The sequence below is a fragment of the Pelophylax lessonae genome (assembly GCF_965119305.1).
Source record: "Pelophylax lessonae genome assembly, chromosome: 2".
Classification (NCBI taxonomy): Eukaryota; Metazoa; Chordata; class Amphibia; order Anura; family Ranidae; genus Pelophylax; species Pelophylax lessonae.
In genome coordinates, this window is record NC_138769.1 from 369,343,699 (window position 1) to 369,360,550 (window position 16,852).

Genomic DNA, 16,852 nt, shown 5'->3' on the forward strand with positions numbered 1-16,852 from the left:
TGGTGGTTGATGTAAGCCACCGCGGTAGCATTGTCCGTCTGTACCCGGACAGGACGGCCCCGAAGACGGTCCGACCACTGGAAGAGACAGAGTTTTATCGCTCGCAATTCCAGCACATTTATCAGGAGGGAGGACTCCTCCTCCGACCAAGTGCCCTGGGCAGACAGGTTGCCCAGGACTCCACCCCAGCCCGACAGGCTGGCATCCGTGGTAATCACCGTCCACACCAACGGACGGAAGGACTTGCCTTCCGCCACCGACGGGGACTGGAGCCACCACAGAAGAGCCAATCTGGTCTGACGACTCAAGGAGACACACAGACCCAGGGACTGAGGCAGTCTGTCCCACATGTCCAGGATCTCCGCTTGGAGAGCCCGCGTGTTAAACTGAGCAAAGGGTATCACCTTGAAGGCCGAAACCATCAACCCCAGGCCCCGCATACAGGCCCTGAGTGACGAGGACGGGCTGTCCCTGAGGGACCTGATCTCGTCCCGCAAAGTCCGGAGCTTGTCCTCCGGCAAAAACACCTTTGCCTGAGCAGAGTCCAGAATCATTCCCAGGTAGGGAAGACGAAGCGATGGAGACAACGTCGATTTCTGAACGTTGATGGTCCATCCGAACTCCTGGAGCGTCTGTACCGTGGTGGACAGATCGCGCACTAGGTCCTGGCTGGCACGTGATCTCAGAAGTAGATCGTCCAGGTAACCCAAGACCGCAATGCCCTGAGCCCTCAGAAGGCCCAGAACCGGCGCCAACACTTTGGTAAACACTGTTGGTGCCGAAGCGAGACCGAAAGGTAACGCCACAAACTGGTAGTGGTCCTCTGCGATAGCAAAAGGAAGGTACCGCTGATGACCCTCGAAAATGGGGATGTGCAGGTACGCATCTTTCAGATCTATTGAGGCCAGGAATTCTCCTGGACTCAAGGAGGCCACCACCAAACGGAGAGACTCCATACGGAACTTCCGAACACGCACGAAGCGGTTCAGCGCTTTCAGGTCCAGAATAAGACACACTTTGCCCTCCTTTCTGGGCACAGTGAACAGATTTGAATAAAACCCCCCGAAACCTGTCCCGATGAGGCACCAGGACTATTACCCCCTGAGCAAGAAGGTCCTGTACCGCTTGATGCAGGTCCTGCAGACGCCCCGGAGGCAAATGAAGATTTGAGGGAAAGAATCTGTCCGCCGGCTGGGAAAGGAATTCGATCTTGTATCCCGATCGAACAATTTCCAGAACCCACCTGTCTGATATCCGGAGCAGCCAAGGTTGGAGGAAACCGCGCATACGTCCCCCCACCCCTGAAATGGGTGAGGGCGCCCCTTCAGGCAGAGGCAGATTGACCCGCCGAGCCGGCATTGCCGGACTTCTGCTTACCCGCCCAGGGCTTCTTCTGACTGCCCTGGGCCCTGAAGGGCTTGCCCTTGGATTGGTTCAGAAAGGCACGAAAGGACCCCTGAGTGGATCTAGGCGCAGAACCCCGCTTGCCCCGAAAGGACTTGTTCTTCAGGTTCTGGGGCAGCATGGTGCTCTTGCCCCCCGTGACGCCTTTTACCAGGGTATCCAACGCCTCGCCAAAAATGCGAGAGCCAGCATAGGGAAAATCAGCAACTGTTTTCCGCGAGAACTGGTCAGCCGACCAGCTCTTCAGCCATATCAGTCGCCGGTTAAGTACCGAGACACTAGAGAGGCTTGCTACTAAAGGGGCCTCATTCAAGGCCGCATCACACAGATACATGATTCCCTGGTGGATTTGATCCACCATTTCCAGCCGGGCAGGCGGAACATCATCAGAAACGAGGTTGCTCCTAAGCACCTTCGTCCAATCAGCCACCGCCTGAGCCACCAAAACGGACGCGAAAACGGGTCTGAGCAACGAGCCCGCCACCGTATAGGAATGGCAGGCTAGAGACTCAAACCGCCGATCCGTGGGATCCCGGAAAAACGGGGCATCCTCAGAAGGAACCAAAGTAGCCTTGTTTAACACGGCCACAGTGTGATCTACCTGTGGAGGCACACACCATCGCGATTCCGTAACCGGTGCAAAAGGATAAAGCAATTTGAACCGACTAGGTACCAGGAATGGACGTTTTAACGTGCGCCACATTTCATTAACAGTGTAATGAAACTCAGGTGAGCAGGGAAAAACCTGCGCCGACTTGCGGGTCCTGTGCGTCCCAAATGAGGACACAACGCCCGGAAGACAGAGCTCATCCTCCAAATGTAGTGTTTCCTTAACAGAAACAATTAATTCATCCATGGACGCCCGCTCTTCAGGCGACCCCGGAAGAGGTATCAACCCCTTCCACCTCTGCCTCCCCCTCAGACCCCAGCAGGTCCAAGGATGAGCGAGACCCTGAAAAGGGCACGCTCGCAGCAGTAGCAGCCATATCACCATCTGAATCAGAGGAGAGAGACAATCTGGGCCTCTTTTTAGCAGCACGTTCAGCCATCAACATTTCCATATTTGACACCAAGGTCGCCACTACAGCAGCCAAATCAGGTCTCAGAGGGGCCACAGAAGAACTGGGGACCCCCACCAGAGCTGGGGGGAATTTGCTGTCCTGAGAATCCATTGCTCAAGGTGACAAAAACAACAGTGCAATAAAGTTAGTACTGTCCCTTTAAGATCGCTGCGGAGTGCGCAGCCCACCGCTTCAGCTACAGTGACAAAGACCCCCAAACAGGAGAGAAAAAAACTGAGCCAGAAATGACAATACAGAAAGATATTGAGAGCAATAACCTGCAGAGCCCCGCTGAGTGTTGCCACCGAGTGTCCTGCTTCAGAGGAAAAGGAAGTGCTGCTAAAGTAGGCTGAACTTATAGGCTGCATGACCCAGGGAAAATGGCTGCCCCACAGGATTGCATGGGAGGCTCCGCCAAAATGGCCGCCGGACATGCGGTCGGAACGATGGCGGCGGATGGCGCCAAAAACAGCATGTAGATTGCCCATAGAGAAGCCAAACATGCCTGCCCATACCTAAAATGGCGGACAGCGCGGATTCACCCCGCTGCGGCCGCCACACACACAATCTGTACCCCCAACAAGCGACGAAGTGACACAGGGAAGGGGACCCCCAAAAACATACAGCACCGCAGCGCATGCACAAGCGATCCCCGCAGGGACCGCATCAGGGAGTCACACAGGTACAGACATGGGGACCCACAGCAACACAGGACTGCCACCCCAGACAGAGGCCCCAAACAGAAGTACTTACCTCTTGCCTCTATGAACGGAAATCCGCTGTCCTCATCTGACAGGGAGTGCCGTTTGCCAGGGACATGACACTGCAGCATCGCAGATGTGTCCTGTGAGGTAGCCACCTCACGGCTGCATCCCTGCTACGAACAGGGATGGGTCGTTCATAGTGCCAGGGCCAACCATAGCTGAACGCTCGATGGCGGGCTGGGGGTCCATCTGACTCTCTGCCCTGGAGAACCAGGGCGGTCAGTCCGAATCCCAGCACCGCATGATCCATCTTCATCCGAAGAAATTACTAAAACTAAAGCTGACAAAATAAACAGCTAGTAAAGTAAGAGAAAACTGACATTTTCAAAAGAAAATCAAATAAAAAAGATTAGATAGGCTGAGACTGTAGCCCCAGCACAGGGAAGCCTAACTACTCCTGACGCTAGGCAGATTAAAACTGAGTTGGGAGTGGTCACTGCAGGGGGGTAAGTCTTTATGCCTAGCTACTCCTGCGGAGCAGAAGTCAATACCCAACAGTGATGACTTAGAGGAGGCGGCGACTGTCGGAGGACGTAAGAGAAATACTAAGATGGTCGATATCCAACACCAACTAGTAATAAAAAGAGAAGAATTAAAAGAATTACTAGAACAAGAAATCAGACAGGAAATCAGGAAAGTTACTAAAGAGAATTACCAAGGAAACAATAAGATTAGGAAGAAACTCGCGATGGTTATAAAAAAAAAAGAAAACGATAAATTATATAGAGAAAATGAAGGATGCCAAGGGGGAAATGGTATACTCAACGACCGATATAAGAAAAGTATTTCAGGCATATTATGGGAAACTTTATAATGTCAAAGAAACAGGAGAAGAGAGGGATTTGACTAAAATGAAGAAAATTAAACAATACCTAAAAGAGGCGAAACTACCTAGAATACAACAAGATAAATTAGATCTACTAGAAGCCCAAATCACAGAAGATAGAAGATAAATATAGCCCTTAAAACCACACCATCAGGGAAGAGGCCCGGGCCAGATGGGTTCACGGTAAACTATTATAAAAGACAAAGATCTGCTAATACCCAAACTAAAAGTCACTCACCGATCGGCGGTAGAGGGAGAAAGTCAGGCGGCTGATGTAAACAAGCCGCCTGTCATTCTCCCCTGTGTAGAAACAGTGATCAGACGGTTCTACTATGTAGGACCGTTGATCACTGTTCCTACACTAGTAGCCACAGCCAATCACAGTAGAAAGCACGCCCCTAGGGACACACTTAACCCCTCCCTCCCCAATGAAGTTAACCCCTTCCCTGCCAGTGTCATTTTGCAGTAACAGTGCATATGTATAGCACTGATTACTGCAGTAATGTCACTGGTAACCCCAAAAGTGTCAAAAATGTCAGTCAAGGGTCCCATCTGTCCGCCGCAATGTCGCAGTACCGCAGAAAAAAATCGCAGATCGCCGCCATTACGCATTAAAAAAAAAAAAACACTAAAAATGACAGAAATCTTTCCCTTAGTTAGTAAATGCAATAACTTTTGCGCAAACCAATCAAAATATGCTTTTTGCGATTTTTTTTTACCAAACATATGTAGCAGAAAACAAATTGGCCAAAAATGTTAAAAAATTTTGATTTTTACATTTTTTATGGGGAGGAATTTCATATAAAAAAATGTGAAAAATATTGTTATTTTTGCAAAATTTACGTTTTTTTTTTTTGTTTATAGCGCAAAAAGTAAAAAATCGCACATGTGATCAAATACCACCAAAAGAAAGCTCTGTTTGTGGGAAAAAAAGGACGTCACATTCGTTTAGATACAGCGTCGCATGACCGCGCAATTGTCCGTTAAAGTCACGCAGTAAAAAATCGCAAAAAATCCCCTGGTCGGAATGGGGGTAAAATCTTCCGGGGCTTAAGTGGTTAATGGATTAGGGCAAGAGTACAGTATGAGTAGGGAAGCCCTCTTGGCATCAATTACAGTAATCCTGAAAGAAGGAAAAGATGTGACTGTATGTTCAAGCTATAGACCCCTCTCATTACTAAATATTGATACAAAACTCTTCGCAAAAGTACTGGCAATAGAGATAATGGGATAATGGCATAAGAACAATTCTGTTGATGCGGCAGATGGCCAGTGGCGGCCGGCCCATAGGGGGCGCAGGGGCGCCGCCCCCCCCCCCAAAAAAAAAAAAGATTAAAAAAAAAAAAAATTTTGCCCACAAGGGGCGCCCGCCTCATTGGTGCCTATGGGGGGTGGGGTTTTCCACCCGCAGAGGCGCCGAGAGGCGGCCTTCTGGGGCGTAACTGTAGCGCAGAGCACTGCGCTACACCCACCCCCCTTTTGGAGCCCGCTCCATTGGTGCCTATGGGGGGGTGGGGTTTTCCACCAGCAGAGGCGCCAAATGGCAGCCTTCTGGGGCGTAACTGTAGCGCAGAGCACGGCGCTACACCACCCCCCTTTTGTGATGTCTTGGATCATGATTGGTCCAGACTCCAGCCTGGACCAATCATGATTAAGGACATCCATGCTGACCTCGTTGGGGGCGGTGCCGGTGCGTGCATCAGTCACTCACCGTCACCGCCCGGTCAGCTTCCCGCCGCTGCAGAAGAGGAGTCGCGAGGAGGGGAGAAGCCGCCGCCGGGAGCTGAGCAGAAGAGGACGGACGTCGGAGTCGCGAGGAGGGGGAGAAGCCGCCGCCGGGAGCCGAGCCGTCGCCAGGTAAGTGTCTCAGCCAGGGAAGTGCTGACTCGTCACCTGTGCCATGCCTATTCCATCACCTGTGCCATGCCTGTACCATCTGTGCCATGCAATTCCATCACCTGTGCCATGCATATACCATCATCTGTGCCATGCCTATTCTATCACCTGTGCCATGCCTGTACCATCTGTGCCATGCCTATTCCATCACCTGTGCCATGCATATACCATCACCTGTGCCATGCCTGTACCATCTGTGCCATGCCTATTCCATCACCTGTGCCATGCATATACCATCACCTGTGCCATGCCTATTCTATCACCTGTGCCATGCCTGTACCATCTGTGCCATGCCTATTCCATCACCTGTGCCATGACCTTACCATCACCTGTGCCATGCCTATTCCATCACCTGTGCCATGCCTGTACCATCTGTGCCATGCATATTCCATCACCTGTGCCATGCCTATACCATCTGTGCCATGCCTATTCCATCACCTGTGCCATGCCTGTACCATCTGTGCCCTGCCTATTCCAACACCTGTACCATGCCTGTACGATCTGTGCCATGCCTATTCCATCACCTGTGCCATGCCTATACCATCATCTGTGCCATGCCTATTCTATCACCTGTGCCATGCCTATACCATCTGTGCCATGCCTATTCCATCACCTGTGCCATGACCTTACCATCACCTGTGCCATGCCTATTCCATCACCTGTGCAATGCCTGTGCCATCTGTGGCATGCCTATTCCATCACCTGTACCATGCCTATACCATCTGTGCCATGCCTATTCCATCACCGTTGCCATGCCTGTACAATCTGTGCCATGCCTATTCCATCACCTGTGCCATGCCTGTACCATCTGTGCCATGCCTATTCCATCACCTGTGCCATGCCTATACCATATGTGCCATGCCTATTCCATCACCTGTGCCATGCCTGTACCATCTGTGCCCTGCCTATACCATCACCTGTGCCATGCCTGTACCATCACCTGTGTCATGCCTGTACCATCACCTGTGCCATGCCTATTCCATCACTTGTGCCATGCCTATTCCATCACCTGTGCCATGCCTATACCATCACCTGTGCCATGCCTATTCCATCACCTGTGCCATGCCTATTCCATCAGCTGTGCCATGCCTATACCATCATCTGTGCCGTGCCTATTCCATCACCTGTGCCATGCCTATTCCATCACCTGTGCCATGCCTATACCATCACCTGTGCCATGCCTGTACCATCACCTGTGCCATGCCTGTACCATCACCTGTGCAATGCCTATTCCATCACTTGTGCCATGCCTATTCCATCACCTGTGCCATGCCTATACCATCACCTGTGCCATGCCTATTCCATCACCTGTGCCATGCCTATTCCATCACCTGTGCCATGCCTATACCATCTGTGCCATGCCTATTCCATCACCTGTGCCATGCATATACCATCATCTGTGCCATGCCTATTCTATCACCTGTGCCATGCCTATACCATCTGTGCAATGCCTATTGCATCACCTGTGCCATGACCTTACCATCACCTGTGCCATGCCTATTCCATCACCTGTGCCATGCCTGTACCATCTGTGCCATGCCTATTCCATCACCTGTGCCATGCCTATACCACCTGTGCCATGCCTATACCACCTGTGCCATGCCTATTCCATCACCTGTGCCATGCCTGTACCATCCGTGCACTGCCTATACCATCACCTGTGCCATGCCTGTATCATCTGTGCCATGCCTATTCCATCACCTGTGCCATGCCTATACCATCATCTGTGCCATGCCTATTCTATCACCTGTGCCATGCCTATACCATCTGTGCCATGCCTATTCCATCACCTGTGCCATGCCTGTACCATCTGTGCCCTGCCTATACCATCACCTGTGCCATGCCTGTACCATCTGTGTCATGCCTATTCCATCACCTGTGCCATGCCTATACCATCTGTGCCATGCCTATTCCATCACTTGTGCCATGCCTATACCATCACCTGTGCCATGCCTATACCATCACCTGTGCCATGCCTATTCCATCACCTGTGCCATGCCTATACCATCACCTGTGCCATGCCTATACCATCACCTGTGCCATGCCTATACCATCATCTGTGCCATGCCTGTGCCATGCCTGTACCATCACCTGTGCCATGCCTATACCTTCTGTGCCATGCCTGTACCATGACCTCAAAGTCACGCAATTTTTTACCGTGTTTTTTGCCGCGAAGCAATACCTATTACATTTTTCTTTTTGCGAAAGATAGAGATAACTATCTAAGAGAAAGATAACTAGTATGGAGCGGGGGGGGGGGGGGGCAAATAGGGGGATAAATAGGGGGATAAATAGGGGAAGGGATAATTTATACTACGGGAAAATTGATGGTTTTATTGTGTGAAACGTAATTATATGTATTTTCTTATCTTTTCGAAAATAATAAATAAATAAAAAAAAAAAAAAAAAAAGGCATCACAGATAAACTGCAACCCCTGGACCAGCTGGTCCGCCAGCTCGGCAAAGGCAGGGAGGAGCTGTGCCCCCTCCAGGTCACGGCGTAAGAGCTTAGCCTGCTCAGAGTTTGTGACACTAGGGCAATGGTGAATACCTGCCTCATTGCTGAACCAGCCAGAGTGTACATATTGCTGGCCACAGCCTCCGCCTTCCAGTTCTTAAAGCCAGGGACTCTTCAACCTCTTCAACAGGAATCATGGTTGCCTTGTTCAATCTGGAAATCGGAGGGTCCGTCACTGGTCGCACAGTCCACTTCTTAAGAAGGGACATCTCATAGGGGTAAACCTAGTAAAGCACTTAGGAACCCCACGGGGTCCACTACTTAAGGTATATACTACATGCTCAGTTTCAGTCTTGTACACCCATGTGCTCCAATGTACGATTGTGTCGTGGTTTGCTCCTCCACCCTTATATTGTGTTCTGGATGTTACTGTTGATATTTCTGTAACGCTTTGTACCATTCAAACTGCTGTTCAATTGTTATTTCATTCTACTGTATTTTATTTCAATAAAATGTTTTGGAAAAAAAAAAAAAAAAAAAGGAACCCCACGGGGTCGTCCCCATTCTTTTGCGACAATTCTGTCAAAATAGGCAGGGAAAAGAAACACCTTTGCCGATCTGGATTGTGAGTGCCAATGGGAACCTGTGCCTCCGTGGCAGCTTCAGCTGCTTCCTCTTCCCCATCTTTAAGGTCTCACGCACAGACACAAACAGTGCATCCACCTTTTCGCGTTTTTGTGCGCGGTCACAGTCATGGAGGAATCATCCTCACTATCAGAGGATTCCAGGCTTGTGGTTCCAAACCCAGCAGGGTGACCTACGTCCGCAGCGGCCGAAACAGATTAAGGTTCTGATGAGACAGATGAGGCAGGGGCGCTTTTTGGTAGCCCGTCACCCAAAAGCCACCTCCACCCGGGAAACAAAGGACTCCAGGACCGCCATCAGTGCATGGATGGATGGTTGGGACCCAGAGGGACCCAAAACCTCAGAGAGGGGAATCAGGGGAGGGTATGTGCTTCAAAGACTCCATGAGTCACCAGGGGGACCCTATAAAAGGTGTTAAAAAACTGCTAAGCGACAACCCCCACTGCGCTGCCAGCACCAACTGGGTGCCAGGCACAAGGCACCAAGTGATCCTGAGCAGAGAGGGAGAGGACCTCACCAGACTCACCACCCACAAAAATAAGTGCCTGCAGCCACCAGGATAATGCACTACACATGCAGCGATCAGGAAGTAAAATCGTCCAGGATTTAGCACCAGGGGATGAGGAGGGGCTACCACCGCTGAAATCGCCACCCACAAGGCTCCACTGTCATGGCCACCGCTATCTTCAATGGCAAACCACCTCAAAATGGCCGCTGGACTTTACACAAACATAGCCGCTGTGTATAGGAATACACAGGCTACAAAACCCAAACGGGGGGGGGCAGGTGAGGGACTCAGCAAGGGTGGGTGCCTGTGGGAGGGAGGGGAACCAGGGGGTCCGACCGTCCCAAGGAGGGGCCCACGTCCACCCCAAAACCCTCTAGGGGAAGAGAGGGGACAGCTCCTAGCCATACCAGGAACCAGGCGGGCACCGTGACCAGACAGAACCCCTCTCTATCGAAATGGGGGAGCTGTCGGCCAGGAGGAACGCTGCGACTCGGCCGGAGACTCGGTCATATGCGACCTCGCGAGGAGTTAACTCACAGGCCAGCACCCGTCAAGTGGGGCTATGCCGCGACCGACGCGTTGATGAAGAAAAGCCACTACCGTGCGAATGGACTCCATCCAAAATTTCTGAACCCGCACAAAGTGGTTCAGAGCCTTGGGGTCCAATATCAGGCGGACCTTGCCTTCCTTCCTTGGAACGGTAAACAGATTTGAATAAAAACATTGAAAATGTCCAGACTCTGGAACCGGTACAGTGACTCCTTGTGATAACAGGTCCTGCACTGCCCTGTAAAGGCCCTGCAGCCGATTGAGAGACAGGCGTAAATTGGAAGGAAAGAACCTTGCCGGAGGAAAGGACCGAAACTCGATCTTGTAGCAGAACCATATCAGCTCGTGGACCCATTTGTCCTGAATGAGCAAGGTCCACGGGCCTGGAAAGAAGCGAAGATGTCCCCCCACCCCAGATACGGGTGAGGGCGCCCCTTCAGGCTGGGGAAGGCTTGTCCGTGGAACCAGTAGTGCCCGCTTTTGACTTACCATTCCAGGGTCTCTTGGAGTCGCCCATGACGTGAAGTTACGGTTGGATCTTGAACCCTTTTCCTGCGATCCAGTCGGACGAAAGAGACACTTGTGAGGCGAGAAAAAGGGACAACGTTTACAACGAGGTACCTTTCCCCTAACAACCTGCAGAAATAAGGTACCCTTACCTCCCGTAAGGCCCCTAATGATTTACTCCATAGTAGTGATCGATCAATATCGTCTTTTCATTGCCGATACCGATATTTTGGTCATCGCGAATTGGTATCGGCCGATATTTTCGTACATTTAAAAAAAAAAAATTTTAACATTTTTTTTTACTTGACAGGTAATCTTGTGGAGGGATCTGGACCCCAAACCACTCCTCTGCACTTAAAAGCATTCAAAACGCCAAGTTTGGCTGTTTTGAATGCGGTCATTTTTTTTAATCTGGCGCCAGTACCCGAAAGTGATGTCATGACATCACTTCCGGGTTTTTGCATGGAGACCCGATCAGAGCCGAATGCGGCTTTGATCGGGTCTTCGGCAGCCGTGCTGGCTGGTTGCCCGGGTCTCCCGGTGGGAGGGGAGACCCGGGCGAGCAGCGGAAGGCAGCAGGAGGGGGGGGCGTCCCCTCCCGCTCCTTGTATTGACAGCGGAGAGGCTTCTCAGCCGCATCTGTTGTCATTACAAGACAGCCGGCCTATGGACGCCGGTACTGGGGTGATGTCTCTAGCTGCAGGCATCACTCCGGTACAAGCACTTTCCGAAATATCGGCAATATCGGTAACCTTCAGGGCCGATTCTGATATATAGAGGAAATTGCATATCGCCCCTCGATATATCGGCTTTGCCGATAATCGGTCGATCCCTACTCCATAGCGGCACCGAACAAACGGTCACCTACAGAAGGTAGATAAGTCAGCACCTTTTTAAAAGCCTGGTCGGCCGACCAGTACTTCAACCAAATCATGCGGCGAAGGATCACTGCCATCACAGATACTCTGTCAGTCAAAGGGGCTGCATCCAAAGATGCATCACAAATGTACTGTAGCCCCTGAATCAACTGATTTGCCAGCTCCGCCAGCTCAGGGGGATGCCGATGCCCTTAAAGATCCTGGCGTAAAATGTTTAACCCTTTCCCTTAAGGTCTGGGATACCAAGGTGATAGCAAACACCGGCCTCAACACCTGCCACGGTGAAAAGGTAAAGAACCAGAGCCTCAGCTCTCTTGTCCACAGGATACTTAAAGGATGGAGAATCCTCCATCGGCAAAAGTGTGGCCTTATTTAGCCTTGAAACCTGAGAGTCCACCAATAGTGGAACCCTCAGTTTCTTCAGGAGAGACTCCTCAAAGGGATATCTCCTAGAGAAATGCTTAGGTATTCCAACCATGCATGGTGAAAACAACCATCCACGGCAAAATGATGTTGCGGGACCCGGGACCCCAGGGAAGGAATACTCCACCAGGGGGGAGCCCCCCAGAAACCCCCCCAGTGCAATAAATGCAGGAACCCCTAACAGGGAGCCGCCAGCGGCACACTCCCACCGCCCTCCGGCCCAGCACCAATATAACACCCCCACCCCCCCACCCAGAAACAGCTGTGCACCCCAAAGGAGGCCTAGGGGAGAGGGCTGGGGGCTGGTTGGGGTGACCAATGAAGGGAGAACCCCGATAGGGAGAGGGGGGGAAACAATGAGGGGAGGAAGGACAGAGGGGGGCGTACCATACCCAGGAAGGACCCCTGACCATCCAGCAATTCCCAGAGAAAAGAGGGAGGACACTACTCATCACACCTTGGTATTAGACGGGCACCACTCCCGGCAGTCCACCGCACCATCTTGGAATGGGGGTGCTGAGGCCAAAGGTATGCTGCGACTCTGATCGTGACCATTGTCGTGACCAGGGCTATGCGACCTTGTGAGGTGTTTCACTCGCCAGCCAGCCCTTGTCGCGGCCAACCTAGCAAGGAGCTAATAGTTGGGTCACGCTCGAAGGCCAGACTGGGAAGGCCATAAGGATCTAGGATTTCCAGTTCATCGCCCAGTCCAGCTGTTGATTGTAGTTCAACAGAAAATAACAAAGCGAAAATACAGTAAACATTTCCATTTAAAAAAGGAAAAAAAGCCAGGTCCTTACTCCTGACTAGGCATAAAAATTGAAGTCCTATAGCAGGAAGTGATGGTACCCCCCGGGACTGCCTCAGGGACGTAGTCAAAATTGTTTCCACCTAGTCCTACTCCGGAAGAGAGAGCAGCATAAGCCCAAGGGTCTAAGAAGACATGGAGCTGTGTCTGTCAGTGAACGAAAGAGGAAAGAAATTATTTTAGTAAATATAAACTGCTAAATACTTTTTTCTCATCAGCAGTATATAGCAGTCTTGTGACTTCTATCCATGTCTGGTAAAGCTTGTAGGAGGAATTATCATTCTACTCTGACTGTCCTATGAGGCTACAGGACCCCTGACCCTCTGTCTGGACAGTGCCGATTTGCCCTGTACCGATCACATGCACCCTCCCAAGAGAAGAAAATAACTCTAGCAATACACACCAAACTGAGCATGTGCAGAGTGAATCCAAAGACTCTGTCTTATTAGTAGATTTATTAGGGACAGTGTAAGAAGGGGAGGATCAGAGAAGATAGTATCAAACAGCCTTTTCACACAATGCGGAGGATTAACCCCTTAGGTTCCACAGTAAGTATAACAAGCATGTTTTACTGAATATACAGACTCATTTTACTGTTGTGGGTTTAGTAACACTCTAATTGCCATGCATATTGTTTCAACTACCACATGCAAAGATTTGTGTACCTTATTATTGGTGTCTTTCAGATTGAAGATCAAACTTCTGTACTTATTTTTGTATCGTATTCCAGTATCACAATACAAGTCAAACATTTCCTTCTCTACGGTTTTTGCTAGGTTTTTCACAGTTTCCTCCTGAACATTTTCTGTCTCTTGAATCCTGCAATATCAGTAAAAATAGTTAAAATGGTTATATATTTTTTTCAGGTTCAATAAGCTTTTATTGATTTTTTCAATATAAACCAAAAGGACAATCAAAGCAGGTTGTAAGCATGACATTTGTGTAGTTAACCAAGGCACAGAAACACTGTGGAAAAAAAGATTGCTTTGGGATTCAGTAGGCAAAGTTTTTTACTTATGACTACCTACATAAAACAGGCCTTTTGTACAAGCCATGTAATCCTTTTCTCAGAGTTCATTAACCACTTCCATAAAGGGCAGTTACACCCCCTTCCTGCCCAGACCAATTTTCAGCTTTCAGCGCTCTCACACTTTGAATGATAATAACTCAGTCATGCAACCCTGTACCCAATCCCATTTTTATCATTTTTTTCCACACAAATAGAGCTTTCTTTTGGTGGTATTTAATCATCACTGGGTTTTTTATTTTTTGCGATATAAGTGAAAAAAGAGCCACAATTTAAAAAAAAAAAAAAAAAAAAAAAAAAAAAAAAAAAAAAAACCATTTTGTTTTAGTTTCTTTTATAAAATTTTGCAAATGAGTAATTTTTTTTTTCATAAAATTGGGCCAAAATTTATACTGCTACATATCTTTGGTAAAAATAACCCAAATTAGTGGATATTATTTAGTCTGTGTGAACGTTATTGAGTCTACTACAAGCTGTGGTGCCAATCATTGAAAATTAATCACACCTAATCACACCTGATGTACCGACGGCCTATCTAATTTCTTGAGGCCCCCAAAATGACCCCTTTTTGGAAATTAGACATTCCAGGGTATTTAGTGAGAGGCATGGTGAGCTTTTGAAGTTGTATTTTTTTCCCACAATTCTTTGGAAAATTAGGAAATTATTTATTTTATTTTAACACAAAATTGCTATCATAACAGGTGATTTCTCACACACAGTATATGCATACTTGCAATTACACCCCAAAATACATTCTGCTACTCCTCCTAAGTATGGTGATACCACATGTGTGAGACTTTTACACAGCCTGGCCACACACAGAGGCCCAACATGCAAGGAGCACCGTCAGGTGTTCTACGAGCATAAATTAGACCTATAATTTCATAACGACCTATCACACTTTTGAAGGCCCTGGAGCACCAGGACAATGGAATTACCCACAAAATGACCCCATTTTGGAAAGCAAGCACCCCAACATATATTCTATGAGGCATAATGAGTATTTTGAACATTAATTTCTTTCCACATGTTTTTGGAAAATGTGGAAAGAAAATGAAAACATATTTTCTTTACACTAAGTTGTCAATTTATAAGATATTTCTAACACATAGCATGTGCATAGCAAACATTACAGCCCAAAATACATTCTGCTACTCCTCCTGAGTATGGCGATACTACATATGTGAGACTTTGTCACAGCATAGCCACATACAGAGGCCCAACATCCAAGGAGCACCGTCAGGTGTTCTAGGAGCATAAATTACACATATAATTTCATTACAACCAATCACACATTTGAAGGCCCTGGAGCCCCAGGACAATTGGAAACCCCCACAAAATGACCCTATTTTGGAAAGCAAACACCCCAACACATAATCTAGGAGGCATGGGCTGCAGATAGGTACTCAAGTACTCTGATGAGCTGCAGACAGGTACTCAGGTACACTGATTAGCTTCAGAAAGTTACTCAGGTACTCTGATGTGCTTCAGAGAGGTACTTGGGTATTCTAATGGGCTAGAGACAAGTACTCGGGTAATCTGATGGGCTACAGATAGGTACTCAGGCTCTCTGGGCTGAAGACAGGTACTCGGGTACTCTGGGCCGGAGACAAGTACTCGGGTACTCTGGGTTGGAGACAAGTACTCGGGTACTCTGGGCTGGAGACAGATAATCGGGTACTCTGGGCTGGAGACAGATAATCGGGTACTCTGATGGGCTACACAGAGGTACTCGGCTACTATGATGGGCTGCAGAGAGGTATTTGGGTAATTGGGCGAACATCATATGACGCCCGCCCGGATCGAGGGAGTGTTCCTGCAGGCATCATTTTACAATGCGCTGGTAGGCAAGTGGTTAAGGAATACATAAATAATTCTGAGACTTTATAAGGAAACACTGCTATGTACAGAATTTTTGCACTTGCAGCAAGATATTGAGCATCTTTAGATCCAGAATGGGGCGAATAGTCCCATCTGCTTTGAAAACAGTGAACAGATTTGAGTAGAAACCCTGAAAACTTTCTTTTTCTGGGACCATGGCTATGTTTCACTGAGGGAGGAATTATGGCAGAGCAGCCTGGAGGTCTGCTATTCTTTGTGGGGATGTTGGAAAGGCATGGCTACATAAAGCAGGGAGGAGTTTTATATTCTAGCTTGTAGTGCCCCTGGACACTACACACTTCATCCACGCATCTGAGATGTGTTCGATCCAAGAAGCAAAGGCTAATGGTTAGCTAAAGGCAAGGATGTGACATGCAAAATTGAATCCGATTCCTTAAGGAAACCGTAGCTGGGAGGTAAGTGTGCACTACACAGGCAGTAGAGGGAAATGTCCTTGGAATATTTCAGAGAAGGACATAGGGAAGGAAAAACAATATCCTGATCTAAATACATAAATTCATTAATTAAATAGTGCCACGCAATATCAAGTGCTCAAAATAAATATATATATATGTGCAAATGCAATCAAGAATAAATATAGAAAAATATATAAATATTTGAATCACAAATAATAAATATACAGTATGTGCTATGAATATGAAATAAATATTTAGTGACAACCAATCATCAAATCTAAAGTGCAAATAGTGCCATTGTGATCAAATAAATAAGCGATTATATAAATATATAATAAAAAAAATATATATAATATAAATAGGTGAAATATTGGTGAAAATCAAAATATGCTCAAATGTGCAAACATATTCCAAATAAATTTGTGAAAAAAGTGCCAGATGATAATCTTCTATAATAGAAATAGCGCTTCCCAAAAATGTCTATAAATAGTTCACTATAGAGTGATAAATTGTGCATCCAGTGGTAGCCTCTGTAGTGACCTTCACGGCAACACCCTGTGTGTGACCTTCACTCCTGTGACCCAGCAATTGAGCAAGAGTCTTATAGCGCAGATTACCCTTTCAGGGTTGCCTTTCCCGGAGTAGATGGTGTGTCAGCTCCTCAAGTGAGTATTCCACTCTGGTTGGCATCCCTCATAATACCATACGGTGTTACATAAAAAGGAAGGGGGGACAACAATAGTGCTTATATCTTTTTGTAAACTATATTTTTTTAAAGAAAGTATTGTACTCACATTTGGT

The 16,852-nt window shown here is 48.2% G+C and overlaps 1 protein-coding gene across 1 annotated transcript in view; it reads right to left on the bottom strand.

The window, feature by feature from the left end:
- SPOCD1 (SPOC domain containing 1) overlaps nucleotides 1-16,852 on the bottom strand; it is a gene marked incomplete at its 5' end in the record, with an annotated part of 374,162 nt that overhangs the window by 189,018 nt on the left and 168,292 nt on the right. Inside the window, one exon of the mRNA XM_082245154.1 lies at nucleotides 13,393-13,546. Within this exon, the coding sequence (XP_082101280.1) occupies nucleotides 13,393-13,546 (154 nt within the window). The remainder of the gene's footprint in view (nucleotides 1-13,392; nucleotides 13,547-16,852) is intronic.